The sequence below is a fragment of the Cibotium barometz genome, chromosome 48 (assembly GCF_041138505.1).
Source record: "Cibotium barometz isolate CiBa-2024 chromosome 48, ASM4113850v1, whole genome shotgun sequence".
Taxonomy (NCBI): Eukaryota; Viridiplantae; Streptophyta; class Polypodiopsida; order Cyatheales; family Cibotiaceae; genus Cibotium; species Cibotium barometz.
The window spans coordinates 40,686,886-40,714,201 of record NC_141093.1 but is presented as its reverse complement, the minus strand read 5'-3'; the positions used below and the strand labels follow the sequence as shown (position 1 = coordinate 40,714,201).

At 46.1% G+C, this 27,316-nt stretch overlaps 1 protein-coding gene across 4 annotated transcripts; it reads left to right on the top strand.

Annotated features, from left to right (window-relative positions):
- The first annotated feature begins 530 nt into the window (after positions 1-530).
- On the top strand, positions 531-19,127 carry LOC147611184 (polyadenylate-binding protein RBP47B'-like). Of its 4 annotated transcripts, none has more exons than XR_015263975.1 (8): positions 531-951; positions 7,274-7,748; positions 16,668-16,744; positions 16,974-17,020; positions 17,823-17,919; positions 18,222-18,386; positions 18,509-18,677; positions 18,790-19,127. XR_015263975.1 is itself a non-coding variant. In XM_086785844.1 (8 exons), the coding sequence occupies exons 1-8, from the start codon at positions 646-648 to the stop codon at positions 18,878-18,880; spliced, it is 1,344 nt and encodes a 447-aa protein (XP_086641970.1). In that variant the 5' UTR covers positions 531-645; the 3' UTR covers positions 18,881-19,127. The 4 variants fall into 4 exon arrangements, 2 of the variants coding, with proteins under 2 accessions (XP_086641970.1, XP_086641969.1); XR_015263974.1 differs by having other exon boundaries at positions 16,974-17,104; XM_086785844.1 differs by having other exon boundaries at positions 18,509-18,594.
- Positions 19,128-27,316: the final 8,189 nt, after the last annotated feature.

Sequence of the window (27,316 nt, the reverse complement as noted above, 5' to 3'; positions counted from 1 at the left end):
TTACCCTAATTTCACTTTATCTCCTAGTTCACTCTTAGTTTACTCGTAGTTTAGTCACGTGGTTTATCCTAACTTTACTATAATACTTATCATGGAACTGAGTGCATAACTTAGTGTCTCTTGATTGTGTAAAACATAGGCATGTCCCAAACCTTTTATAAAGACCCTATGTTAGTTACAAACTTTAAGGCTCCTCTGAAAAATCTCCTCTCAAATTATTCCCTTGTAATCTTCCTAAAAGTTTGTGCAATCCCTAGTTCACTTTTTTGTTGGATAAAGTTCACGTGGTTCACCCTTAGTTCACTGTATCCCTAGTTCACGTGGTTCACCCTTAGTTCACTGTATCCCTAGTTCATCCTGAGTTCACTCCTAGTTTATTTTAAATCTGACGGTGCCGATTCAATGCCGATCGCGATGCATCTTTCTAGCCATAGATCCTTGCTGACACATGGTGTGTCACATAGTCCGGAGGGTATGTTAGGGCAAACGTATAAATACCGTGTGAAACTTTGATCCATTCTCAATTTCATGTATGTTAGGGTAAACGTATAAATACCACCAACGAGCGGGTTTCGTTACTGCCCATCATTCGCGTCCTCTTTTCGTTAATTTCTGGGCGCTGCCCGGGTGGAGCACCACACGATCATGCAGGCGGCGGCCCCTGTCCAGCAGGTGAATGATCAACAACAGTGGATAATGATGCAGCAGCAAGCGGCACCTCAACAAGAGCATTATGCATATGGCGCTCAACAAGACCATTATGCACAGGGCTCCCAACAAGAGCTTTATGCACATGGCGTTCATCAACATCAACAAGAGCATTATGCACATGGCCCGACGCATTATCAACTGCCGCAGACCTTTGAAGAAGTCAGAACTTTGTGGATGGGCGATTTGCAGTATTGGATGGATGAGAACTATCTGTGTAGCTGTTTCTCAGTGACGGGAGAGGTACATACATGCATTTAGTAACCCAATTTGTCGTTTCAATGCGCAATTAACATGGATGGGTCATAGCTATAGTTTAATGCGCTTGGTTAGCTGGTTGTTGGATTTTTTAAAACAGGTGTATCAGCCTCATATGTTGATATTTTCTCCTAAAATCAAAAGGTAAGCTGGTTGTTGGCCTCATGCTCTCCTTACATTGAGGTAGAGACTGGTTGAGAACTGAATGAACCGATGGGGCATTTGAAGGCTGCTCCATTGGTCTTGACTGCAGGAAAGACCTTTGTATTGAAGGGCGCGTTTGTTGGTTGGGAGATTTGTAACGGCTGGGATGTTCAGAATTCTGTTAATTTTGAAAATGAATTCAGTTGTCAATTTAGTAGCACTTTTATCATCAACATGTCCCCAAATCACTAACATCGAGAGAAGAAAAAACACGCAAGTGAGTTGTCTCTCTTGTGAGTTGTATTCTTGAAGGCATGTGTGGGGACTAGTAAGCTTTAGGCCGGATAGGGAGCTATGTAGATTTAGACCGAGACTCAGGAGTCATGCCATCTAGAACCGAGGTGGGTGATATAATCAAGATTTTCAGGAATATTAAACTTCACATTAAAGATATTAAGTACAGATAGATTTACCAATTACAATCACACTCACCCACACTTAATTTAGTGAGTATTGAAGGTTTGAAAAACTTGACAACACAATGGGTCCAGAATGCCTCCCCCCCCCCCCCCCCCATAAAAACTTTATTACAGGGAGTATTTATAGATACATGTAAAGGGTGCTCTTGCACCTGATTTCCAAGTACTAAGAATGGAAACAAGTCCTCCGCCCAAGCCCAAGGAAAGGATGTTTCCAGCTTCACACCGGTCTACTGTGGATCTCACAGGTGGGGCCTAGTCTCACATAGCCGGCTAGCTAGCTTTGTGGATCTCACAAACCCTCCTAGTCTCACACTAGGCAGGATGCACGTAGAGAGCCTTTCTCATCTAGTCTTCAATTCTCAGGCTGAAACCTTTGTAAATGCATACGTGCCATTTGATACTCCTTCAAGGCACCCATAAGTGTTGTATCAAGAAAAGAGTTTGATAAAGAATCTTCAGCAGATGCTGCACTTAAATTTCTGAATGGTTCACGAATCACCACCCACTTGTGTTACGATGCAGCCCTTTGCTGAGAGAAAGAGGAAGACTTTGTATGCAGCCTGTATGCAGCAAACTACCTTTTGGGGAAAAGCAAAGTTTATGACCAACTATCCCCAACCCTCTATGATGCAGTTCTGGAAGGAACAAGAGGGAGCGCTTGCTGGTTCAGTCTGGAGAGAAGAAGAGAAACAATACCTTGGTTTAGTCCGGTGTAAGAGAGAGAGAAACGCTACTCCTCGTTCAGTCCTGTCAGGCAGATAGAGACGAAGCTCTTCGTCAGTCCCGTAAGAGAGAGAGAGAGAGAGAGAGAGAGAGAGAGAGAGAGATTAAGCTCTGCTCCATATGCCGAGAGTCTCACAACCTCTGCATTGACAAATAACAAGGCTTAGAGATAAATCTCTGCACTTGCAAAGCCCAAGAATTTTGAGGATCCCTGCATTTCAATAACGCCCAACCCTTTACTGGAAACACAATAACTAGAGCATGGATCCACATGTGTCTGAGCTATGAGCCTTAATCCTTTCCGAATTCAACAGCACAATCCATAATTCTCATTACTGAAGTTTCCATCAATCTTTAACACTTTCGATTTGTCTTTTGGGTACAACTTCTCTGCACTTGCAAAGCCCAAGAATTTTGAGGATCCCTGCATTGGCTCAATAACTCCCAACCCTTTACCGGAAACACAATAACTAGAGCATGGATCCACATTTGTCTGAGCTATGAGCCTTAATCCCTTCCGAATTCAACAGCACAATCCATAATTCTCATTATTTAAGTTTCCATCAATCTTTAACACTTTCGATTTGTCTTTTGGGTACAACTTCTCGAGTACATTACTCCATAATCTAATTTATGATGTCGTGTCTTAAGGCCACTTTCATTAATGCAACTCTTTTCTCTCTCTAACTTTATGGCATTTTAATTGACAACAGGGATTTCTACAGCCTTAATTTGGTCCTTAGGTCTGAACCCAACTACAATTTAATAATTTATACACTACTTGTGCTAATTACTTCTTTCTCTAAAATTTTCGGCTTAAGACAATATTCTTTCTCTCTACAATTTTATGTGTACTTGGACACATCTCCTTATTGAAAGATGAGTCTCGGTAGACAAAGTCTATTCAAGGCACAATTTAACCAAGATTCTCAGATAATTTCTATACAAACACTATATATCAGTCACAAAATTAATTCTAAGTTCATTGCAGTGTGAGATGTGCACTTAGCACATTAATTCTAGGGGTCAAAATTTCACCCAACCCCGTGAGCAGCACTAGTCTATGTCCTCTGATTTGAGGCGCGAAATTCTTCATCATCCAGGTGTCAAACACCTTGCGCCTCAGCACATCTCCCTTCGTCTCTGGTCGCATTGTTGATGCTACCGTTTCTGGTGATGATGCTATCACTTTTGATGTTGCTGACGCCAATGCCAATGCCAATGCCAATGCCATTTTGATGCTATCACTTTTGATGTTGCTGACGCCAATGCCAATGCCATTTTGCCGACGCCAACTTCATGCTGTTTGCTTTTGAATAATGCTATCATTGCTGATGCCACGTGACGCTGACGTTGCTACCAACTTGCAATCTCCAAAAACACCTCCATGTCGTCATCTGCTGCGACACAGTCTTGCGTTTTTTTTGCGGACCAACTACGACAGCTCCCATGTCTTTTACTACTGCACTTCTCCATAGGAGCTCCACCCTGGCTGCCCTTTGACGCCATCGCCCATGTTACCACCTTTCCATTAAAGTTGAAAACTTTACAAATATGTGGTAATAAACTCTCCCCTCAATATTAGTGTGATAATTTTTTCCTCTTTGTAAAAGTTTGGGTCCTTTTAGTAAAATGGAGAGCCTCAAAGTTCGCTTCAGCATAGAGAGGTTTAGTGGCAACAATTTGTCTACCTGGCAAACAAAGTGTAATTCCACCGATGAGAGTGTGTAATGCGTGGTTGAACATGATGATGCTTATCAATACACTTAAATACATTAAGATTTAATGGACAACAAGATCAATACAAGATGTAATTTGTTGAATTGACAAGAGACGCACAATGAGCCTGAATGGTCGGCCCCTCCCTCAAATAGAGTATATTAATCTTGGGAGAAGTGTCATGGACATTTCTGACCAGATTTCCATACCAATACATATGAATACAGTCTTGCAAACAATATGGTTGTCGGTGAAGATCTGCAACTTACACTACCCTCTCAAGTGTCCATGTTCCCTACCATCTGCTCTCTATTGTTCCACCAACACATGGTAGTAATAGTCTGCAAGAGAGCACATAGGACAAGAGAATACTACACAGGGTATGTGAACATGGAGTCTTACTCCTCCCTATTGCTACTTGCTTTCATAATTAAGCATTAAAGCTTTCCAATTGCAAGTTGTGACGGCAAAAGGACGAAAGGACCAGATGTACGAGAGATCAGAGCAAGACAACACAGCATGAAATAGGTGGGTAAGTATATATATAATGGTGAGTGAACATATGTACAAGCGTCCTCTGATGTGAGATGACTCTGAGTAGAAAGACCAGTGCAGAAGCAGAGATAATGTCAGAGTTGAAGCATGGTCGGCGACGAAGGCTTGTGTCGATGTGAGGCAAAGCACTCTGAGAGGTGGTCGGTGTCCAAGGCTCGCGTCAGTGGATGTAGAGGCACTCTGAGGTGGTAGTGGCAACGGAAGATGAGGTGATGCAGGCTCTAGTGACAAGGGTGCTGCGGTACCTGAGGTGGTAGATGAAGAGCAGAGAAGGCTTCCGTCCCGAGTGGTGTAGTGGTGCAAGCTCTGATGACAAGGGTGTTGCAAGACCTGAAGGGTGCAAGCTCTGGTGACAAGGGTGTTGCGTACCTGAGGGGGGGGTGAGGAGCAGAGAGGGCTGCTGTCCCGAGTGGTGCAAGCTCTGGTGACAAGGGTGCTGCGTACCTGAAGGGTGTCGATGGTGAAGATAAGTAGAGAGTGGGCTGCCGTCCCGATTGTGAGATGTAGCAGAGAGTGGGCTGCTCTCCCAATGGCGAGAGCTGAGGAAAAATGCGGAAGTGCTCTATGTAGCAGAGAGGGCTGCTGTCCCATAAGCTGTGGTAAAACGTTGATGATATGCTGCGAGGTTGGTTGCCAAGGGTCATGCTCAACGCCTTGGAGTCGACTTCGATGAGATCTTCGCTCCGATGGCCTAGATGACTACCATTCGTACCGTTCTTGCTCTTGCAGGACATCATAGATGGCCCGTATTCCAGATGGACGTCAAGTTGGCTTTCCTGAATGGAGAGCTTACACAAGAAGTGTATGTTGATCGGCTGTTGGGATTTGTGGTTCTAGGCAAACAGGATCAGGTGTACCAGCTGAAGAAAGCTTTATATGGTTTGAAGTAGGCTGCGCGGGCTTGGTACCAGCGGATTGATGAATTTTTTTAAAAAGTTGGCCTACGCCATTCTCATGCAGATTCGAACCTTTATATCCTCCTTGAGAAGAGGGCTTGATTGTTATCATTGTGGTCTATGTTGATGACCTCATCTTTACAGGTTCTTATTTTGTGAGGTTCCGTTCAGTCATTTGAGATGACGGATCTCGGCCTTCTGCATTATTTTCTAGGCTTTGAGATTTGGTAGATCCCTAAGGGTATTTTCTTCTCTCAGCAGAAGTACACACGGGAGATACTTGATAGGTTTCAGATGACTGGATGCAGATCAATATCTTCTCCTATGGATACTAATGAGAAGCTTTCTCTTCTTGATGCTTCTCCAGGGATTGATCAAGGACAATATCAGGTTCTCGTCGGTTGTTTGGTTTGGTTGACTTACTCCCGATTGGACGTTTGTTTCGTAGTCAGCTTATTGAGTTCTTTCACATCCAAACCTCGTTAGTGGCATTGGCGGTGTGCTCTCAGAGTTCCATGGTACTCTGGACTTTGGCATCTTCTATGGCCAAGGGTGCACTCTTCATGGATGGTTTGATTCAGATTGGACTGGAGGTCCAGATACTTGGCGTTTGACCACTGGTTGTGTTTTTTCACTTGGGTCTGGACCATGCTGCCAAGGTCTGAAGAAGGCCCGAGCGCCCATGATGTCAAGGGGACTCATGGCTAGGACCTGGGCCACGCTTTGGGTGTCTCAAACTCAATCTGGTAGTGTCCGCGGCCCAGGAACTGAACGTCCAGGATCTTGCCCACATTTGCAAGAAGGCGGGCCTGGAGAAGATCCCGGATCTCCCCTCTGCTGGGGCGAGTGCCAACTATACGGCAGATGGTGGAATGTGCCTGGAGGCGTTCCACCTCTGCGGCGAGGCTCGCTTCCTCTTCTGGTGAAAGAGAAAGCTTGATGGGGGTATCCTCAGGGGCGGGCGAGGGGGCTGTGGAAGAGTCCCTCTGAGGTGGGGCGGGAGGAATCTCCATCAGAGTCTGAAGCTGAGTCGAGGGCGAAGCGAAAAACGGAGGGTCCTGCAAGAACCGAGCTGCACAAAAAAGGCGGAGCGGGGAAGGGAAGAGGGGGAAGGGCAGAAGACAGAGGGGGAGGGGTGGAAGACAGGGGAAGGGGCGGAAGATAGAGGGGGGTGGAAATAACAGAGGGGGAGGGGCGGAAGGCAGAGGCGGAGAAAAAAGGGGGGGCAGCGAGGAACGAAAGGGGGGGGGGCGGGGAAAGCGCGAAAGGGGGGGGGAGGGCGGGGGCAGGCAGGGGGGCGGGACGCGGAGGAAGGGGGGGGAGCGGGGGGCGCGAAGGAGACGGGGCAGGCGGGCAGGGGGCGACGGGCGCGAAAGGGAGGGCAGGGGGCGCGAGAAGCACAGGGGCGCCGGGGGGGGGGTGCGAGCAGGCGGGGAGAGGCAGTCACGAGGGCGGGGAAGGGGGGGTGCGAGCAGGCGGCAGCTCGAGCAGGGGGGGGGGTGCGAAAGCTTCAGCGAGCCCAAGGCAGTTATAACTTATGTATGTACTTAATGTTGTCCTCAAGTTGGTTGACACTTGAGGAATCATCCAGGTTTCCCTGTGTCCTTTGATCCCAAATGTTGTCCTTGTATGTTGAAATGGTATTGCCAACTGCTTGACGTAGTTTACGCTTTACATTTGATTTATAAAATGGTTGTCTAGCTCCAAGCTTGTGACTTGTAGTGTGGTTGATCTCCTTGTTGCTTTACATTCTACTGTGCATCTGAACCATTCTTGTTCTACTTGCAGCAAATCTTATCAGCAAAGGTCATACGAAACAAGCAAACCGTGTGCTCGGAAGGTTATGGATTTGTAGAGTTCAGTTCTCATGCTGCAGCAGAGAGAGTACTACAGACCTACAATGGCACATTGATGCCACAAACAGAGCAAGCCTTCAGGCTGAATTGGGCTTCATTTGGTGTCGGGGAGAAGCGAATAGAGGGAGGGTCAGACCACTCTATATTTGTGGGAGATCTTGCCATTGATGTCACAGATTATGTGCTTCAAGAAACATTCAGGTCTCGTTATCCTTCTGTAAGAGGTGCAAAAGTGATCATAGATCCCATCACGAACCGCTCAAAGGGTTATGGTTTCGTGAGGTTTGGTGATGAAAATGAGAGGACTCGGGCTATGTCAGAGATGAATGGTGTTTATTGCTCAAGCAGGCCCATGCGAATAAGTGCTGCAACAACCAAAAAAGGTCTCCCTCAGCAATACACCAAGTGTAAGTACCTACGCCTTGGAAGCAACTCGTGGTGGTGCCAAAGGGAAAAAAAATTGATTATCTGATCAGTATTATGCTGCTTTTTGGTATGCATTTTTTTGCTTTGTTTGGCAGCCTGAACTTTATTTTTCACTGTTTTTAATGGTGTTTCTGTAAGCTTGAGATGTGTATCATTCTCCATGTTCATAGGAGGGGGTTTGTGATGGGTGTGTGGAGATGCCAGTCACAAAGAAATTCCAACAATATCTGGAATAAATACTGAGAACACTGATCAAGAATTCTATATGCTTCCTCAAGAAAGCCCTCTTCCTTTGACGATGTAGCCTTTGTCATAGTCTTTTGGTAGCCTTGGCTGAGATAATACCCTTTGTGACCTGCTTTAAGTAGTTATGTTTAAGCTTGCAGTCCTTTCCATTCCTTTCCATACCATTTGTTTTGTGGAACATGCCCTGTTGACTTGCTGAATCCAATATATAGGTGATTACAATAAATATGCTTCAAGCTATGGCCAAAGAAAACCTGTGTATGGGTTCCTCCATGTTGGCGATTGGGCTGTTTTGGAGGTGCGAATATGAGGCTGATCTGACCAAACCAGTGGACAGTGGGTTCAGATGATACCCTGGTGAGGAGGATTCTCCTGGATGGCGCTTGTAACATGCATATTTCTACATATAATGCATGTAACTTAAGGTTCTCATCATTGAAATGAGAAGATATATCCACGAGTGGCTTACAAAATATGCCACATGGGGTGTTTCCTTTCACTAGGGACCAAAGCTGGACATGAATCCCTCTCCTCCTCTCTGCCCCCCCCCCCTCCCCCCCTCTTCTATTAGTAATACAAAACAGCCACAAAGGGCTAGGTACAACCTCGCCTCCATGTACGGGGTGGGAAACAAATAATCAAAGGTGGAGAAAGAAGCACTTCTCCTCCAGCTGGCCACTCTATAAGGAGAAGGCTATCTCGTAAAGGGGGGGGGGGGGGGGGGGGGATAACCACATAGGTAGTCTGTAATGCCAAGTGGGATCACCACCTCTATTGGTGGAAAAAGGGCCAGGCCGCTAGAGCCTCAAGAAAGCTTCCTGCTGCTTCTGCATGCGGTTAGAGCCACCCTGCAACTTCCCCCACTGACCGTAGAGGGTATGGATGATGTCGAGCTAAATGCTTCTGATGGACTCCGCAGGTGCGGAGTGTACCCACAATGGCTTCGCTGCATCTAGCTCTCCATGTGCCAGGCTGCAATGCTAATGCAAATCTCCCATCTCTGACCAAGGTGAGAGACCTGAAGGGGTAGGCCCCCACCTTCCTCCTCATAAGCCTTGATAACCTGATCCTCTGTGGCCCAAGTGATAGTGCCCCATGTAATGATACGGGTTGAGGTTCTGTCCATTGTAAAGTTGCGGGGAATTTGTTGCCAAATCTGCTGAGCCTTCGGGCAATCTCTACGATAGTGTTGCTGAGACTCTTGGGGGTGGCTGCACCTCGGACAAGTTGCTGGTCGACCACCAATGGCCAACCACGTGCCAACCACCAAGCTCCTGTGTGCCATCAACCAAAGAAAGAGGGTGATCTTTCGAGGCCGAAAACTGTCCTAAAGCCTCTTCCAAAATCTGAGAGAAACGTTGTGAGAGGCCCAATGTGACTGCCAATGTGCTGCTGCTGGTGTCGGGGTGTCATCAACCTCCGACATTTGGATCCTGCAGCCTAGTCGGCGGGCTGAATCTCCAAGGGACTTGGCGGGTCCTATGCTTAATGCTCCCAATGATACATGAGGTTGGGCCCCCAACATATGGCCACTGGGTAAACGGATCAGGGGGTTCCAAATTAGGGGCTGGCGAAGATGCTCCTTTGAGGCTGCCGGAATTAACTGCCTAAGGGCCGGCTTGAGGTGATCCCAAGCTTGGAGTAGGCTGGCTGCAATTTTGTCCTCAAACGCTGGGCTATATCTGTGGGCCCGATCCATCTAGTGCTTTGCGGCCAGGCTCGGGGTACGAGCTGAAATATGGGCCAAGAGGAAGTCTTTCTGAGACTCACCACCGGGAAGGAGTCCTCTAACAATCAGCTTGCCCACCAGGGTACGGCTCTGAATGGTTGGGTTAATAATGCCTAGGCTGAATGATCACTCTCGAGACCACCTTGGCCCGGGCAGGCTACTGGTCCACAAGAAGGATTAACCGCTGTACGTGACTAATGTATGCTCGGGAGAAGGCCCAACAAGAAGTAATGTACCACATGGTGGCAAGAAGGACTTAGTTCGCCACCACCACTCGACCAGCTAAGGAGAGCCTCGCAGAACTCTAGTACAAAAGCGTCTTTCGAATGCTTAGAAGAAGAGGGGCGAGCTGTTGCTCTGGAGAGATATCGATGCCCACTTGGCATCCCAAATAGCGGACCAGTGTGCCCCTCGGGATCCACTAGAAAGCCTCAATTCGGCGCCAAGTCGGGGAGGGTGCAGAGCCTTCTAGAAACCACATGACTTGTGCTAATTGATTTGAGCTCTTGATGCGCGACAAAGGATTTCAATCGCTGCAGCGAATCTCTGGAGATTCCCCACATCTCCGGATAGGTATGCTGTTGTGTCATTGCAAATTCTGATTCCAACAGGTCCTCCTGAGTACGGAGGGGGAGACACAATCCTTGGAGTCCCATCTCATGGCCTCGGTGACGAATAGGAAAAAGTAAGGTGCCAGTGGACAGCCTTGTGCCGGACTGTGCAAGAAAGGGAGAATCTATGGCCTCGGGCTCCCTGACTGTGAGGAGCTAAGTAAAGTCCGGAAACACCATGGATCCACTCCACTAGGAAGCCCATCTGGTGCATCGTGCCCTCCAGAAAGCTCCAATCAACCCTATCATAAGATTTTTCAAAGTCTGGGAGGAGCGCTATGAGGTCCCGCTGTGGCAACTTGGCCAAAGTTGTCGCCTCCTAGAAAGTGAAGATGTTGTCCAGAATGCTCCGATCCTGAACAAAACTTGTATGAGAGTCATGGATCAAGACGGGGAGGAAAGACTGAAGTCTCCGGCTGATGGCCTTGGCCAAAATCTTGTAGGTGGTCCCAAGGAGGGTGATGGGTCTCCACTACCGGATCTCCAATCTGTCACCACCCTCCTTAGGAATCAAATGAATCAAATCCTCCGAGAGCCTCTCTTGCATGGCGCTTGCAATCATAATCTCATTGAAGGCTACTTGAAGGCTGCCTTCCATGAGATCCTAGTGGCGAAGGAAGAAGGAAACTGGAAGCCCGTTTGTCCTTGGGCATTTGCCCCTAGGGAGAGCCGTTAAGGCCTCTGCCAACTTTTCTGCTGTAAAGGGGGTCAATAAGAAGGACTGGAGAGTGGGAGGAACCACCTCTCTCGTGTGCCGCCAGACTCACTCTCGCATGTCCACCACCCGAGGGGATAATGGGGCACTTGTGAGGAGGGATTTGAAAAAGTCTGTGGCGATGGCTCTCAGATGGGGGGGGTTAGAGATGATAGCTCCATCCTGGCTACGCAATCTGCGAATACCATCTCTCCGCCTGTGATCTCAAAGAAGTCCGGAGTGACTATCTCTCTAGCCTGGGTCCAGAAGGAGGCTCTGGCATGGTATCTATACTCCACCCTCCTCTCCACGATGGATTTGAGCTTTGTACGGGCAGTAGCAAGCTGACCCTCAATCCATGGGCTGTCGGGGGAACTCTCTTGAAGACACTGGAGAGAAGCAAGACCCCTTTGAATGCTCCTCTCCTCCTCACGAAATCCCGCCAATCTGCTCTGTGCTGCCTCTTGCAACAAAAAACCACTAATCTTCCCAAGGCTGGCATCCAAGGTATGCGCAGTAGAGCTTGAGATAAAATCCAGTCCCTCCCATATCTGCTCTATCTTGCCTCCGGAGGTCCTCTAAGGATAGAATAACCGGAGCATGATCAGAGAAGGCGGTGCCCGCCAAGATACCAACCATACCTCTGTGATCACAAGCCTATCAGAACGCGAGAAGCACAGGCTCCCAGGGCTGTGCCCGAACTCTGGCGAGTGCCAAGGGTCCTGTCCCCCGAGTGCCAGGATCAACTTCTCGCAAGAAGAGTACTCTGTGCCTGAGACTGTAGCCTTCGAGTCTGTCCTCTGCTGACTCAATCATGCTGAAGTCTCCACCCATGCACCAAAAGGAAGGGGATGACGGATTGTACTCCAGAAGGTGGCTTTCCCTGCTGTGACAGTTGAGGCATAAACATCGAGGAAGCCCATGCAATCCTTTCCAATCCCAATGGTAACCTACTGTGCTTGCCTAGAGACTATGATACCTGAGCTTGTCAATGCCGGCAAGAGTTGCTCATCAACACAAATGCAAACTCCTCCCTGCGTCCTCAAGGGACCAAAAAAGGGAGACTAGAAAGTGTGGCTCCTGTTTGGTAAAATCTTTCCGCAATCCCGGGTACGCCCCTTAGAAAGATGCTGCTCCTGGAGGAAAAGAATGTTGATGGGTCCCCCAACCGTAGCTCTGTGAAGCTCTTCTTTGAGGACGCCTTGCCTATGAAAGCACCGAGGCTCTCTTAAACCTTGAATGTTCCATGAGACTATTGTCCGAGCGCGAGAGTAGGCATACTCTGAGCTCCATCGATCATAGTGGAGGTATCTGTAAGAGGGGAGGAGGGCTAGTGCAACTGAGATATAGGAATACAAAGAGTAGCACCTCCGGGCTGGAGGACACCACCTCTCTGTCCTGATCTCTATGGCCTGAGCCTCCCAGCTCCATCCTAGCCAGGGGCTAGAGGTGGGTGGCCAGATCATGAAGATGGTGTGAGAGCTGTACTTCCTTCACCTGGATGGCGACAGCCACTGACCTTGAATCCCACTCCGTCCACGGGGATGCACTCAAGGGAAGGGAGAAGATCATTGCGCCACTCTCTGGTGTAGAAGGTCTGGAATGATGAAACATCACACAGATCCGTATGGCTCGAGCCACTGTCTCCTCAAAAATATTAGTTCCTTCCACTGGAAGACATCAGAAGAAACTGAATCCACAAGCGGCCCCAAGATCTTGGGGGGCCCACCTGGGGACCCTGGCGGGAGAGCCCTCACCAGGGAAGCGGCGATGGTCATCTCTATTGGCTCCGAGAATCGATGGATCAAGTGGCGGACGGAGCTCGCTGGCTATCTCCGCCCCGGGTTGGGTGCTGTAGGAGGGCGGTGGGAGTGCTCTGGAGAGGCAAAGGGAGGGGGAGTGCAGGCTCAAAGGAAGAGGACGGGGCTGGGGGGACTGCTGCAGGAAGAGTCGGAGGCGAGGATGGAGGAAGGGGGGGGGGGTGGCAGGAGGCGGGGGAGAGGGAGATGCGAGTGGCTGGGAGTGAACCATTGGAGAGGGAGGGTGCTGGGAGGAGCTCGTTGGGGGTTCAGTGGGGCCAACTGGCCTCACTTGAAACTGAGAACCGGCAGAGGAATCTCAGTGGGGTAACGGCCACCAAACTGAAGGGGCCGGAGGGACCCTCGCAGTGGCTGGAGGGGGCCCATCGCCGACGGGTGGGTGCTGCGATAGATGATCGAAACGGTTCTCTGACAGAACCGAAACCTCCTGTACTCTGCGAGCCTAGCGCGTGTGGCGTCGGCACTCAGCTTTGGTGGTCGGCTGACGGTCTTGGCGTGGGCCAACAGTCTGCCACTCTCCGACAGCAGAGTTGTCCACGGTCAGAGGACCGCTACCTGAGAGCCTGCCTCTCGCTCTACCCTCTGATGAAGATCTGAACGGGGCGCCAGGGGTGGGGCCACCGGAGGCGGTCTCTTGGACTAGCGCCGAGGGCAATCTGTGGCGAGGTGTCCCATCTGCCTGCAAATGAAACACTGGCCGGGAAGGCCCAAGTACTTCACCCACTGAATGATGGGGTCTCCCCGAAGGCAAGGAATGGATATGACATGAGGCATTGTCTCCAGCAAGGCAATATAGATGTGAAGGCAGCCGTCCATGCAAGGAACGAAGCAGCAGGGGGGGGGGGGTTGCGGGGGGGGGGATTCCATCACTCTTCCAATGGCTCCACCAATTGCCAGGAGACGAGGAAGGTATTCCTTCCTGAAGCCTGGGAAGCAGATTGTCATGGGAAAGCCTGAAGCGCCAGCCAGTGGGTCGGATGCGGGGTTGAAGCCATGCTAGGCCTGGGCCGTACGCAATGCAACGGGGCTCAACTGCATGACTCAATCTGACGCCGTTGACGAGTTGAACTCAACTTGGTAGTAGACTGTAGCCATGCCCGAGATGATGAATGTCTGTGATCTTTGCCGTACCAAACACAACCATGCAAACCCACAGACAAATACCTGATCATTGATATCCAAGGTATTAGGGTTTGGATTTCTGACAGCACTATCTTTCTTCAGTCTTTCAGATATTGTCTGAGCAGATAGCTTTTTCTAGCACAACACTTATTCCTGTTCAAGATTGTGAGCATGGCCTATTGTGGGGTGCATATGTAAACACTGAGACTGTGGAGTGCTGTCCAGCAGCTGGTTCTAAAGGAGTTGGTGATCTCAGATGTACAGATGACCATCTTAGGACTATGACGTGTAGAAAGCACAATTTGTCCATGTCTAGTGTGGGGAAATTTTGCTTGGGCAATGGGCAGATACCGGACTTATCCTGTACACTGCTTTTCAAAACTACCCACCCCTGGTTTAGCTTGGATGCACCCGTGTAGGGAAAGGCTATGCTCATAACCTGCATGGCCTGATTACAGTACTTGTGGAATAATGAAATCAATAAAAGCTAGCAATTGAAAGAAACTGCTAGAAAATGAACAGTGCTATGCCCAAATCGTGAGCACCAATTAAACTGGCACCTTGGGGCATCTGAGATATTGCTATTGGATTCTGTCATTGTAGAGCATGCTCCACCAAAGGAAGAAACTACTCCCAGAGAGTCAGTACTAGCATGGAAGAATGGTTGATCGTTGTCTTGTTCATGCATGCTTTGAGATGCATCATCCTAAACAGTTTTTGGGCAAAGGGTGTAGTTTTCCTTATAGTTTAAGGTTAGTTAAGGCTGGCACATCCTTTCATCGTTGTCCATGGAAGGATGGTGTGAAGTTGTGTCTCTGGCAGTGGTGTTGGGTATTTTGGAGGTAGTCTGGAATCTGGTCAAGTGTCCTTAGTGGTGTGAACACACTATGTGTGAACACCCTCTTACTTAGGCCCTAGGGTCTTAAGATAAGGCCTTGGTGCCTATAAAAGCATTGTACATGGTGGAAGTCTCATGCTCATACTTCATTAATCATTGTGTTGTGCAATCTTGCTCTCGTGTGCTGTCCCATCTCTCTCTCTCTCTCTCTCTCTCTCTCTCTCTCTCTTCCATCCATGTCTATGCTCCCACACACCATGGCTTGATCTCTCCATCACTTCCACTCTCACTCCCTCCATACCTGGCACCATGGTTGCTTACATGGTATTAAAGCCTGGCTGATTCCATTGCCATGCTTCCCTCGCTTCATCTTTGCATTTTTTTTTCTACTTAGCGTTTTTGATCTGCTGCCCACCTCATCTGTGCATCTCTTAAATGCGTTTTTGTCGTGCTGCCCAGTCCCCTTGAGCCACTGCCTCTAAGCTGCTTCTATGCACTATAGAAATCTGCGTTTACAACTCTGAAACCCACAACATATGCTGCATTTTTCAGCCCTATAAGCAGCACTTTCAGCTGCCTCTCATGCCGCAGTTTCCTCCCATCTGATCTGTTTAAAAAAAGCCACCATTCAGCTGTGCGTTTTTTTTTATAAACATCACCTACATGATGCCCCATGCATTGCCCTCTCCTATGCTGCATCCTATGCTGCAGTTTCCTCCCATCTGATCTGTTTAAAAATTCCTCCCATCTGATCTGCTTAAAAAAACATCACCTACATGATGCCCCATGCATTGCCCTCTCCTATGCTTGCACAAGATGGTATGGAGGCATCGAGAAGCAATGTGCCGATTGGAGAGGGGAGGGGGGGTGGCGGGGAGTTGCGGGCGGGTTTGTTTTGGTGTGCCGATGTAGGTTGTCTTTGTCCCCCGGGTAGGACTGACCTCTGAGTCCTTTGCACTGCTTTATTAATGTTTGAGCCATGCCTTTAGCCTCTGAGCCATGTTCATGAGCGACTGAGCCAGTTGCGGGGTCCATGTTTGGTCCTTGCTTGTGTTAGAGTACGGGACTATTGAAGGTTATGCATGCAACTCCACCATCACTCCGAAGGGTATTCGGAGTTAGTCTGGAGTCTGGTCAAGTGTCCTTAGTGGTGTGAAGTTGTGAACACCCTCTTATTTAGGGTCAAAAGATAAGGCGTTGGTGCCTATAAAAGCATTGTACATGGTGGAAGTCTCGTGCTCATAATTCATTCATCATTGTGTTGTGTAGTCTTGCTCTCTTTTGTGCTGTCCCATCTCTCTCTCTTTCAGATAGGTTGTATGATGATGGTCCCACTTTGTATCATATGGCTCGGATTTGACATTCTCAGCTCATAGCTCTAGTCTTTGTTTTCTTTTGTACCATGATGAGATTACATGGACACTAATGTATCACTTTTGGTCTCATAGACCGTCTTTTGAAGATGTTTAATATAACTTTCTTTTGTTCTTTCTTCCTCTCTCTCTCTCTCTCTTCCATCCATGTCTATGCTCTCACACACCATGGCTTGATCTCTCCATCTCTTCCTTCCACTCTCACTCCCTCTTGGACTTGACACCATGGTTTCTTACAAGTGGTGGAAATCACTTTTGGTTCCCACAAGCTTTTCCCATGCCATTTTTTGAGTGTTGTTTGCGGACATGTATGAAACCCCCCTGAGCTCGTGGTTTTGACTGCCCAAAATAGTATAGCTATTTGTACTTTTGGTCAACTTAATGCAAAGAAAGAAACATAGTTTTTGTGCAAACATGCAATCATGCATCTATAGAACTTGACACTTGTTTATATGCGAATTTTGCAGCTGCTTCCACTGCTTCTGCTTATCAAGCCACCCCATCACAAAGTTCAACAAATGACAATGATTTAAATAATTCTACTGTAAGCGGCTACTCTTTCTTGGTATCTTGTTCTCCTTTTGAATTGTTTAGAGTCCTACTTTGTTTGGATTTTTCAGAGATGGCGTAGGCATAAGCATCATGTCTTCATTTTGAAGCCTTATGGACAATCTCAGCAGGAAACTAGTGAAGCAGCTCATCACCCACCAGCAAACAGCCAGAGATCATGCTCTTATGGGTTTTTAAACGAAAACTTATTGTTTTATGTACAGATTTTTGTGGGAGGTTTGGATCCGATGGCAACAGAAGCAGATTTGAGGCATGTATTTGGTCAATTTGGTGAATTAGTGTATGTGAAGATCCCTCTTGGAAAGGGTTGCGGTTTTGTTCAATTCATGCATAGGTAAGAGGACCCTTATTCTGCTAAGAGCCATGGATGCTTCAGCTGTTGAAAGGGACATGCAAATATGGTGCAGAGAGTTCTGATTGATTGGTTGAAAGGGCTTTAGAGTTTTAATTGATTGACATTATAATGTTATCATTGGTGTGAGACTGAGTGCAGTCTGTGAGACCAAAAACCTTGTTAAACATGCAGGTCTTTTGTTGTGTGTAGTGTGCCGCAGGCTTTGCAGCCATAACTGTACCACCTTTGGGTGGGAGACCAAGCCACCTTCGGGTACTACAGAAGGATCTACTCAAGAAGGGGGGCAGGGGCGGGGGCTGTGGTTGCAATGTTGGGTTGGATCTAACATACTCTTTTCAGAGCCCAATGTAAATGTTATATCTCCACCATAGTAAAAGGGGACAATCAATGTGACCTTAGTGTTTATGTTGTGGATATGCCTTGCATCATTTGTCGTGTCATTGCTTTGTGCTGAGCATTTAGTTGCTGCTGAGTGATGCCCTTACTTCGTAGTCTTGTTGGGCCTGACGACCTCCTTTTGTGTTATCACCAGTTTCTGCCTTTTGTGTGCGCCGGCTTCGTTCGTTTGGTCGTTTGTAAGCCGGTGTCTTCTTGAGAGAGAGAGAGAGAGAGACAGAGAGAGAGAGAGAGAGGCGTTATCAGAAGTAATGTTTGTTGCCGATATAGGGATATAGGAATTGAAATGGAAGTCTTGCAGGTCTTGTGCAGAGGATGCTCTTCAGAAGATTCATGGTACTGTCATTGGTCAGCAAGCTGTCAGACTTTCGTGGGGCAGGAGCCCTGTGAAAAATCAGGTGAGTTTTGCAGTCTAATAAATTTGCAACTTGAAGCAGTGTTAGAATCAACAGATTTTGAATATCAAGGTTTGTCCAAGCATTTTATTGTGTTTCGTTGCTAACTGTGCGATCTTGAAAGAACCGTACAATGTGGTGACATAACATGCCAAACTGGCCAATAGGTGTGTAGCCTAGTGATGTGGGTTTGTGATGGGGAAGGGGGAGGATAGTGGCCCTCTCATATAATGAACTTTGCAGGCACAACTGCATCCTTGTCCTTCAGTTCACCTTTTTAAAAAAAAATTCTTCATTTATCGCAGACCTCAAACTGGGGGCAGGGTCAGGTGGAGCTGAACAATTGGAATCAAGGTTACTATGGGTATTCGCAAGGTTATGAAGGATATGGTTATGCCTTACAACCGCAAGATGCCTCATCTTATGCCTACAGCAGTTACCCAGTATATGGAACCTACCCTCTACAATTGGTAAGCTAGAAATGAAGTCCAAGGATTGACCCAAGCCCTTAGTTATGATTCTTGAATCTTAAAAGATAAGAGATACCGATCTCCTTTTTTTTTTTTTTTGCATGCTTTACACTGAGGTTCAGGCTGGAGCTGAAAGCGTTGGTGGTCAAGCACCAGATTACAGAGAGGAAGACAAAGTTGATCTTTTGGCAGCACCTGATGTTGATAGGTGAGTGAAAGCATTGGTGGTCAAGCAACAGATTACAGAGAGGAAGACAAAGTTGATCTTTTGGCAGCACCTGATGTTGATAGGTGACAGTGTTAGGCTTCTGCTGGAGCGTGTTTACTATGATGTTTCTTAAACTGTAATTAGCTCAAAGGAAAGCTGATTTGGTGCCTTCCGTCTTTCTACCTGTCGGTGCAGATTGAATGCTGTATACATTGCACTGCATGAACGTCAAGCGGTAGCCCAACATCTCTGGTTAACGACTTCAGAAAATATGCTACCTGCTTAACACCAGTGTATGGTCTGGCAGATTGCATAAGAAAAACGTAGCCATCTTAGGACCCCATTTAAATCCAGGTGTGTTTAGAGCCTGCTATTTTTACAGGACACAGCTCACCCTGTGGGGATGGCCTCATCGTTTGCAAGATGTTTTGTACAGGATGGTGAACCTTACCACATGAGAATGGTTTTTCTGTGTTGGGGCTAGGAACATCAGTGTAATGCCATGAGGATGATATATTTCTAGTTTTGCTTTCCTTGGCATGCGTTTGATCAATTGTTTTGTTGAAATAGTGATCCCATCAGAGATCAGGTAAATAGAGTCTTCAAGTATAGCTGAAGTGGCCAACGTTCATTATTCCTTGCATTACCAAAGGTATAGAAAATAGGCCTGACGTACATGGAAAGTACATCTAGCCTAAGAAAATGAAAGCTTCCTTAAACTGGAAAGGTTTACCACATTATCAATTTTGCTGTGCGCTTTGTTGCCAGGAAGCTTGCCAAGTATATCATTAAATCAGCTTGCGACAAGCTACTGGATTGCCTTTTGGTGTGAAAATAACTAGAATTTAGTGCTGCACACCTCTAATCAAATGTTGTGACCAATGTGACCGACTTTACTTTGCAGCATCTCCTTCTTTTGCTACTCAACGGTTTTTACGACATAGATGGAGCGCGCGCGCTCAACGGTGTTTACAACATACGCTCTCTCTCTCTCTCTCTCTCTCCCCACGTGTAGGGCATCCATGTTGGTAATGGGTTATCTCAATGGCCGGGCCCTTTTGAAAGGGGCTTGCTTGCTTTCCTCACGAGGAAGGTGCTGTTACGTTTGACCATTGACAATGGGTTCTCTCAGTGGCCCAATTGAAAGGGGCTTATTTGCTTTCCTTCCGAGAGGGAGCTGCCATTACGTTTGATTTTGTTATTGGGTCTCCAAGTTTACTCAATGTTCTAGAGGTAGCTGTGTGCTCCTCCATTGGGAGTGTTTCATCCTTGCAATCACATGTGCAGCTCCAAAATAGCCCGTGGTGCTTAGGCCCACCACGTAGACGATATATACCTTCACCACCAATTGGAAGGGGTATACAGTACTTTTCCCTATCATGCTCTTTGTAACATCCACCTTGTATCTACTTAAGGTGAGCCTGTGGCATTTAATTCAATCACCAAAACTAGGCTCACTATCTTTCCTTGCACACCACTCCCCAAAATAAGCAAATTGATGGGGAGCCATGGATAGGACATCACCAAAGCAAGCAGTGGAAGCCCCTCTCAACTCTATGTTGCGCCTTCATAGGCATACCTTCTATATGTATGTGTCTATCTTGAATGCGGAATTAATGGGAGTAGGTGGGAATTTTGTGCTAGAATGACATGGTGCAATGAATGGGCAGTTCTAATGAGTGACAAACCACAAAGCACATTTACATACATGTGTGCATGATCACGCATGGAGAGAGAGAGAGAGAGAGAGAGAGAGAGAGAGAGAGTAATATTAGCACCTTCAAACCATAAGTTATATAATGATACTGTGAATACATTGAGGCATGGAAAAAGTAACTAAGATAAAAGGAAAAGCACGATACATGTGCTAACCACTTTGTATGTTAAACATGGTTTCCTCGCTCCTTGCGAGGACCGCTTTGGTATCTTATCTGCTCGAACAAGCACTTATCCTTTGTAGGACGGTGCTTGAACATATAAAGCGTCTTTGCCTTGTGCTTAATGTCACAAGGACTTCGTGTATATACTTGCTTAAGACTAGTAATAGAGGCCATACCATTTTTAAGTTTGATTAGTGACTAGTGTGAAAACTAGTCACTTGTATATGTGTCATTTTTTACGATAAGCAGTACACAATCATTTCCTTGCAATAGAATGTTTGTGAGCTCTTATCTTCTCTACTTTTGTTTGCTTGTATAATATTGGATTCATGCATGCTAGATGAATGCTTGCTTGAATAGGTTTGCTTGTATGCTTTCCACTTCCATTAGCTTCTTCTTGTGCCATCTTTTGTGAGAGAACCATTGTTGAGATGAATCTCAATTTGGCTCTATTTAGGCAAAGAGAGCTCTTCCTTCACCCCATTGGCAAAAGGAGCATTCTAGTGTGATAAAGGAGTGAGGGCGTGTCGAACGAGCTACTACAGTCGCGTCGAGAAGTTGCATTTGCAGCTTGAAGGTCCTTAACAAATTATTTGGTAAGGCTAAGGTAAAGCTCTTGACTTGAACAACATCCAAGACTCCAAAACTGTATGTTTTTTGGAGTCTGACCTCCTTTAACACCGGTCAATATTGGATGATCCCAATAGCTTGGAATGAACGGATGAACGGAGCTAAGCCCTAGGGTAGTCCCCATTGACAACGCCAATTGTTGAGATGAATCTCAATTTGCCTCCATTTAGGCAAAGAGAGCTCTTCCTTCACCCCATTGGCAAAAGGAGCATTCTAGTGTGATAAAGGAGTGAGGGCGTGTCGAACGAGCTAGTACAGTCGCGTCGAGAAGTTGTATTTACGGCTTGAAGGTCCTTAACACATGATTTGGTAAGGCTAAGGTAAACTCTTGACTTGAACATATTTGGCGTTGTCAGTGGGGACTAGCCTAGGGCTTAGCTCCGTTCATCCGTTCATTCCAAGCTATTGGGATCATCCAATATTGACCAGTGTTAAAGGAGGTCAGACTCCAAAAAACATAGAGTTTTGGAGTCTTGGATGTTGTTCAAGTCAAGAGCTTACCTTAGCCTTACCAAAGCATGTCTTGTTGGGTCTTGCCTTAGAGCTGCAATTGACTACTTTCCTATATGGGTGTGCTAGCTCATCTATCACGTCCTCACTCTGTTGTCACCCCAGAATTCTCCTTTGCCAAAGGGGTGAAGGGAAAGCTTTCTATGCTTATATGGGAGCAATAAGAGATCGTCCTTCACAATGGTTCTCACAAAAGGCAGGGAATGAAGAAGAAGCTAATGCAAGAAGACAACTTAGAATTGAACCTATCTAGCTTGCATCCATCAAGCAAGCAAGATTCAATGGTATACAAGAAAGAAAGAAGAGGGAAGAATAATGCTCACAAGTAAACTAGGGAATGATTATGTACTCTTCAAAAATAGGTGGTTATTAATAGAAGCAGTCCATATTCCATGATTAGTGGAATGAGCATCATGATCACCATGGAATGATTTATATGGGTAAATGTTGTTTCCAATCTTCTTGGCACGACATGATATTTTACCCCAAGCTTATAGCGTGATGCCTAGAGATTGGGCTTCTTCATAGCGAATATGTTGGCTAGAGCGAGGTTTTATTGGTATTGAATTGGAGTCGAAAGTAGAGGTTGCATGCATTGAAGCTTATTGAGGTACCTACAAGGTTGATGGTTTTCCAAGCGACAGGTTGCACCAAAGGCCAGGCTTACTCCTGCCATGGTCTCCCCATCCAGAAATATACGTGGAGGGTCGGTATTGACGAGATTAGTTGTAGGTGCATGTGTGTGTGTCATAAGATGTGAGATACGAAAAAAGTTACCCATAGTGAAATGTGCAGGTGAGGTGTATGGGAAATAAGCGAAAGGTGTCTCTCCATGTGTGTGTAGTCCTTGAACATGAAGATTTCACCAACTAAACTACTTGTTTCTAACTCTCTTTGCTGCTTTCTTCCACATTTTCTCGATATCCCTTTTCATGGGGAATCAAGATTTTTAGATTATTCATGCATGCCAATTGGCTTTGCCCATAGCTACAATGGAGTTGGGTGGCCTCTCTGGCTTGAGGGATTTGGCAGTAGCGAGCATTGGTGATAGAGGCAATGTGAATCAATGGGTAGTGGGGCCAAAGAGGAGGCCAATGAAGATCCAGGTGATGGGTTGCACCATGGGCCAAGCTTGCGGTCCCCCCTATCCAGAAATGTACCTAGGGTGCTATTGACGATGAGGCTTAATGAAGGTGCTTGAGATATCATGGCCTTTTGATGAGGCTTAAGACTGTGTGTATATTACAAGTGTCATGCATGGGCATTGGGCAAAAATAGAGCCTTCAAAGAGTAATATATTGAGGCTGATATCTAAAACTTTATAGAACTAGTCTACAAAGAACTAGAGAAATTGCTTACATTCGGAGGCCAATACTTGGGTGCATGCCTTTTGTTAACTAGAATCATTTATTAACACGGTTGGAAGCACTCCACCAATTGTCTGCACCTATGGAAAGACCCATCAAGGGTAAAGCTCTAGACAGGTCCCACAAGATAACTCCCCTACCTATAAAGAAGCCCAAAGTTAAAGAGGAGGCACAAGCGAATGTTGAGGAGTCAAAGCCAAGGGCCATAAGAAAAATCTAAAAAGCTAAAGCTTAGGGGCACCTCAAAGTCAAATACATATATGAGCCTCTCGCTGAGGCCACAACCACAAGGAAAGGGCAAGGATAAAGAGCTTGAAGGCCCATCTATTAACACAGCCCAAGAAACCACCATAGGATAAGGTCTCTAAGGGAGCACCGTGTAAGAACCAAGTGACTCCAAGAGATTGCATGCAGTGTTGCAACTTATAGGACCACCATCCCCAAATTCTGAGCAAATTTTTGAGTGGATGGTAAAGGATGTAAGTGTTAGTTGGAAGCCAAATCTTAACTGCCATTGGATAACTGGACATCTAAGCTAGATGTATTGAGTTAATCCAACACTTTGCGGCTCAACTTTCCTAGATATACATAGTTCAGGCATAGACAGTAGCTAAAAAACATGCAATAAATCCCTATTTCACAAAAATCATATTAAGGGAGGCCCAAATCCATAGACTTTAATGTCTAAAGAAGCATTATTAGAAACCTTGCATGTAGTAGAAATTAACAAAAAGGATGCTGTTATTAGAAGTTTACAGAGCAGGAGCTAGCCAAGGAAAGTCTAAAGAAGCATTATTAGAAACCCTACATGCAGTAGAAATGAATAAAAGGGATGCTATTATTATAAATCTTCAAGTAGGAGCTGGCCAAGGAAAGTGTCCCAAAGCTTGCAAGCTTGGACTCAACCAAGCGGACCAAGGCCAATGCTAAAAAGGATTAAATGATCTTGAGGTGGTTGTACATCTACTAAATCTAGGGTTGCAACACCATAGCATTGCCCAATACCTCCACCTAGCCCTCCAGGAATGTTGCCATATATATAGGCAGTGATGTGTGTGAACACACTTAGGACTGTCAGGGCACTTTTTCCCTCTTTAGGAGGTTTTTTCCCCCGGCTTGTATATACGCCCATCATTCTAGGGCTAACTTATCTTTTGTACATTGACACAATCTAATACACTTTGTGTTGTGTGCATTCTTGCTTCTTGTTCTCCAAGCTTTGTGTGCTTTCCTGCAACCCTAATTTCAACAATTGGTATCAGAGCAGGCATCAGCTCCTAGGGCTACGCCACCGACACCCTCCGACTCACGTTCTTCGATTGAGGTGAGCTTTCACGAGCGCTTGCAAGTCCCTATACTTTACAAATTAGCCCGTAGGGCACTGCGTTCTCAGAAATCGCATCTGAGGTCATTTCGCGCTCCGTTTTTGCATTTCAAGTTCTGCACGAGTCTTTTCGTCATTTTGTGCAGAAATTTTGACGGTGCAGTTTTCTGCAAAACAGGCATACGTGTTCTACTGTGGACCGTGCTACATAGCACGAGTTGTCTTCTGTTCAGTCTTTGCTTCATTACAGATAGCTTTTGCATCAGTTTTTCAGTCAGTGGCCATGGCTGATAATAGCAATGATGTATTTTGTATATTGTTTGCTGATGACAAATTGGATGGAGACAACAACTACCCACTTTGGGCACACATGATGCAGCATGTTTTGGTTGCAAAAGGAGTGTGGAACATTGTGCAGGGTATGGATGTACGTCCAGGTTCTGTGGATGTAGGATCTGTTGAGGATGTTGCAGGTTCTAGCAGCTCTACGGTTGCTGCTGTTTTACCCACTGCTGAACAAGCTCGTTGGGATGGTAAAGATGCGCAGGCTCATGCCTTGATTGCACTTTCTGTCAAACGTAACATCACCCCACATATTCGTTCAACTAAAACAGCAAAATAGACTTGGGATATTCTAGCTGGTTTGTATGCAGGTCGTAACGAGGCAAAATCTCTTACCTACGTAAAGAGCTAGAATCGAAGATTATGCAGGAAGATGATGACATGAATGTTTTTCTTGATGAGATTAAAGATCTCAAGGAACAATTGATTTCTGCAAGTGAGATTATTCCTGATCATTCTCTTGTGCAGACTGTTCTTGATGCTTTACCTGAGTCATATCATCAGACTTTTGCTTTCACGTGGAGACTTGTTACTGATGACAGACCTGATGTTATCAAGTATGATACTTTAGTCAACAAGCTCTTGCAAGAAGCGCAGTCCAGGCAAAACAGGGCTAGGCAGCGTACAGTTGATCAGGCATTTATTGCTGCCCAGCAGAGAAGAAGTGGTAAGGCAGTCCCTTCCACTGTTTCTTCTCCTATTAATAGGTCTGCAACTTCTTCTCCTTCCACACGTAGCAACAATAAGTCTGAGAAGGCTCTTGATAAAGGCAAGAAAAAGATCAGGTGCAACTATTGTAAGGCAAATGATCATGTCATTAAGAATTGCCCTAAGTTAAAGGCTAAAGAGGCAAAGAAGAAAGACAAATGCAGCCACAATAGCGGATGCTTCTACAAATGTAGATTCTGCAAATGTTGTGCAGGATACAGAATGGGCGTTTAGCATGTATTGCCAGTATGACCCATCTGTACATGATGCATGTTTGGCAGTTTCTGTTGACTCTGATGTATGGTATTTTGACAGTGGTGCTACAAAGCACATTACCTCGCATCGTGATATGTTCACTTGTCTTGAGGCTGTCCCTAATGGGAATACTGTCACATGTGCCAATAATGCATCTTACCCAGTGAAGGGCATTGGTAAAATTATGCTTATTGTTGCAAATGGCAGCGCTTTCACACTTTCAGATGCTTTGTATGTGCCAGGGATAAAGAAGAATCTATTGTCTATCTCTGCACTTGCTAGATTTGGACTTGTAGTCAAATTTGTGGATGACAGATGTACTATTCATGATTTGGGTAATACGATTATTGTATCTGGCACCTTGTTTCGTGGACTGTATAGGCTCAATTCTTATTACAAGTGTGTGGAAGATTCAGCAAATGCAATTTCTGATGAAAAGGCAGTTTTAGATGTAAAACTATGGCATGCTCGTTTTGGTCATCTGAACTTTGCTAGTTTGCTACGTTTGCAGAAATTTGATATGGTTGCTTCATTGCCCCCTCTCGAGGCACCATTGAAACATGTTTGTGAAGGCTGTATTTTGGGCAAAATGCAGTGTTCTGCATTTCCAAAGGATGGTTCTGTGCAGGCCACTCGCAAATTGCAACTTGTACATAGTAATTTATGTGGGCCTATGCAAACTCCGTCATTTGGTAAACACTTGTACTTCGTGACTTTCATTGATGATTACTAAAGGCATGCATGGGTATATCCACTGAAGGCAAAGTCTGAAGTGTTTTTGTGCTTCAAACAGTGTATGCTTATGGTTGAAAAAGTATCCAATTGTACTGTGGGCACCCTCCGTTCTGATCGAGGGGGGGGATAAAACATTTCTGGCTAGTCGTGGGATAAAACACCAATGTACAGTGCCATATATCCCTCAACAAAATGGTGTTGCTGAGAGAAAACACAGGTCACTTATGGAGATGGCACGATGTATGGTCAAGAGCCAAGCTTTGCCGCATGCGTTTTGGCTTGAGGCTGTCATGTGTGCCGCATATGTACTCAACAGGTGTCCCACTAAGGCCTTGCAGTCTATTACTCCATACGAAGCTTGGCATGGCAGGAAGCCTTCTATTGGTCACTTGCATGTCTTTGGTTGCTTGGCCTATGCTTTAGTGCCTGTGCAACAACGCAGAAAATTGGATGATAAGGCTGTCAAATGCATTTTTGTTGGTTACAGTGCTGAGAGCAAGGGTTACAGATTGTATCATCCACAGTCAAAGCGTATCTTGATTAGTCGAGATGTTGTTTTTGTGGAAGATGCTGTGCAGCCTTTGTTATCATGTACCAAAGAGACAGGTGTGAGCTCACGGGATGTATTTGATACGTTGTTGCCTCTATTTACAGGTGGGAATTCAAATGTAAGTCCTAATGAGGCAAATACTCAGCCTATGCAGATTTCAAACATCATAGATCAGCCTATTTCTGATGCAGATTTACAGGATGTAATCTATGAGGATAGGGCTGAAAATGAGCAGGCTAGAGGTATGCCTAAATGGCTGGTGCAGACCTTGCGTGATAGTAAAATTGATGCACCTATGTCTAGTCGTACTCGTTCAGGTTTTCAGCATGCCTCTTATGCATCAGATTGTTATGCTTTGGCTGTGTCTAGTATGTGTGAAGAGGAAGAACCTCTTTCATTTGATGAGGCACAAAAATCAGAA

Excerpts from the sequence above, each read along its gene's own strand:
- LOC147611184 (XM_086785843.1), top strand. The coding sequence starts at position 646 with ATGCAGGCGGCGGCCCCTGTCCAGCAGGTGAATGATCAACAACAGTGG. Across the intron at positions 952-7,273 it reads GTTTCTCAGTGACGGGAGAG|CAAATCTTATCAGCAAAGGT; the intron begins GTACATACATGC and ends TTCTACTTGCAG. Across the intron at positions 16,745-16,973 it reads ATGATTTAAATAATTCTACT|ATTTTTGTGGGAGGTTTGGA; the intron begins GTAAGCGGCTAC and ends TTTTATGTACAG.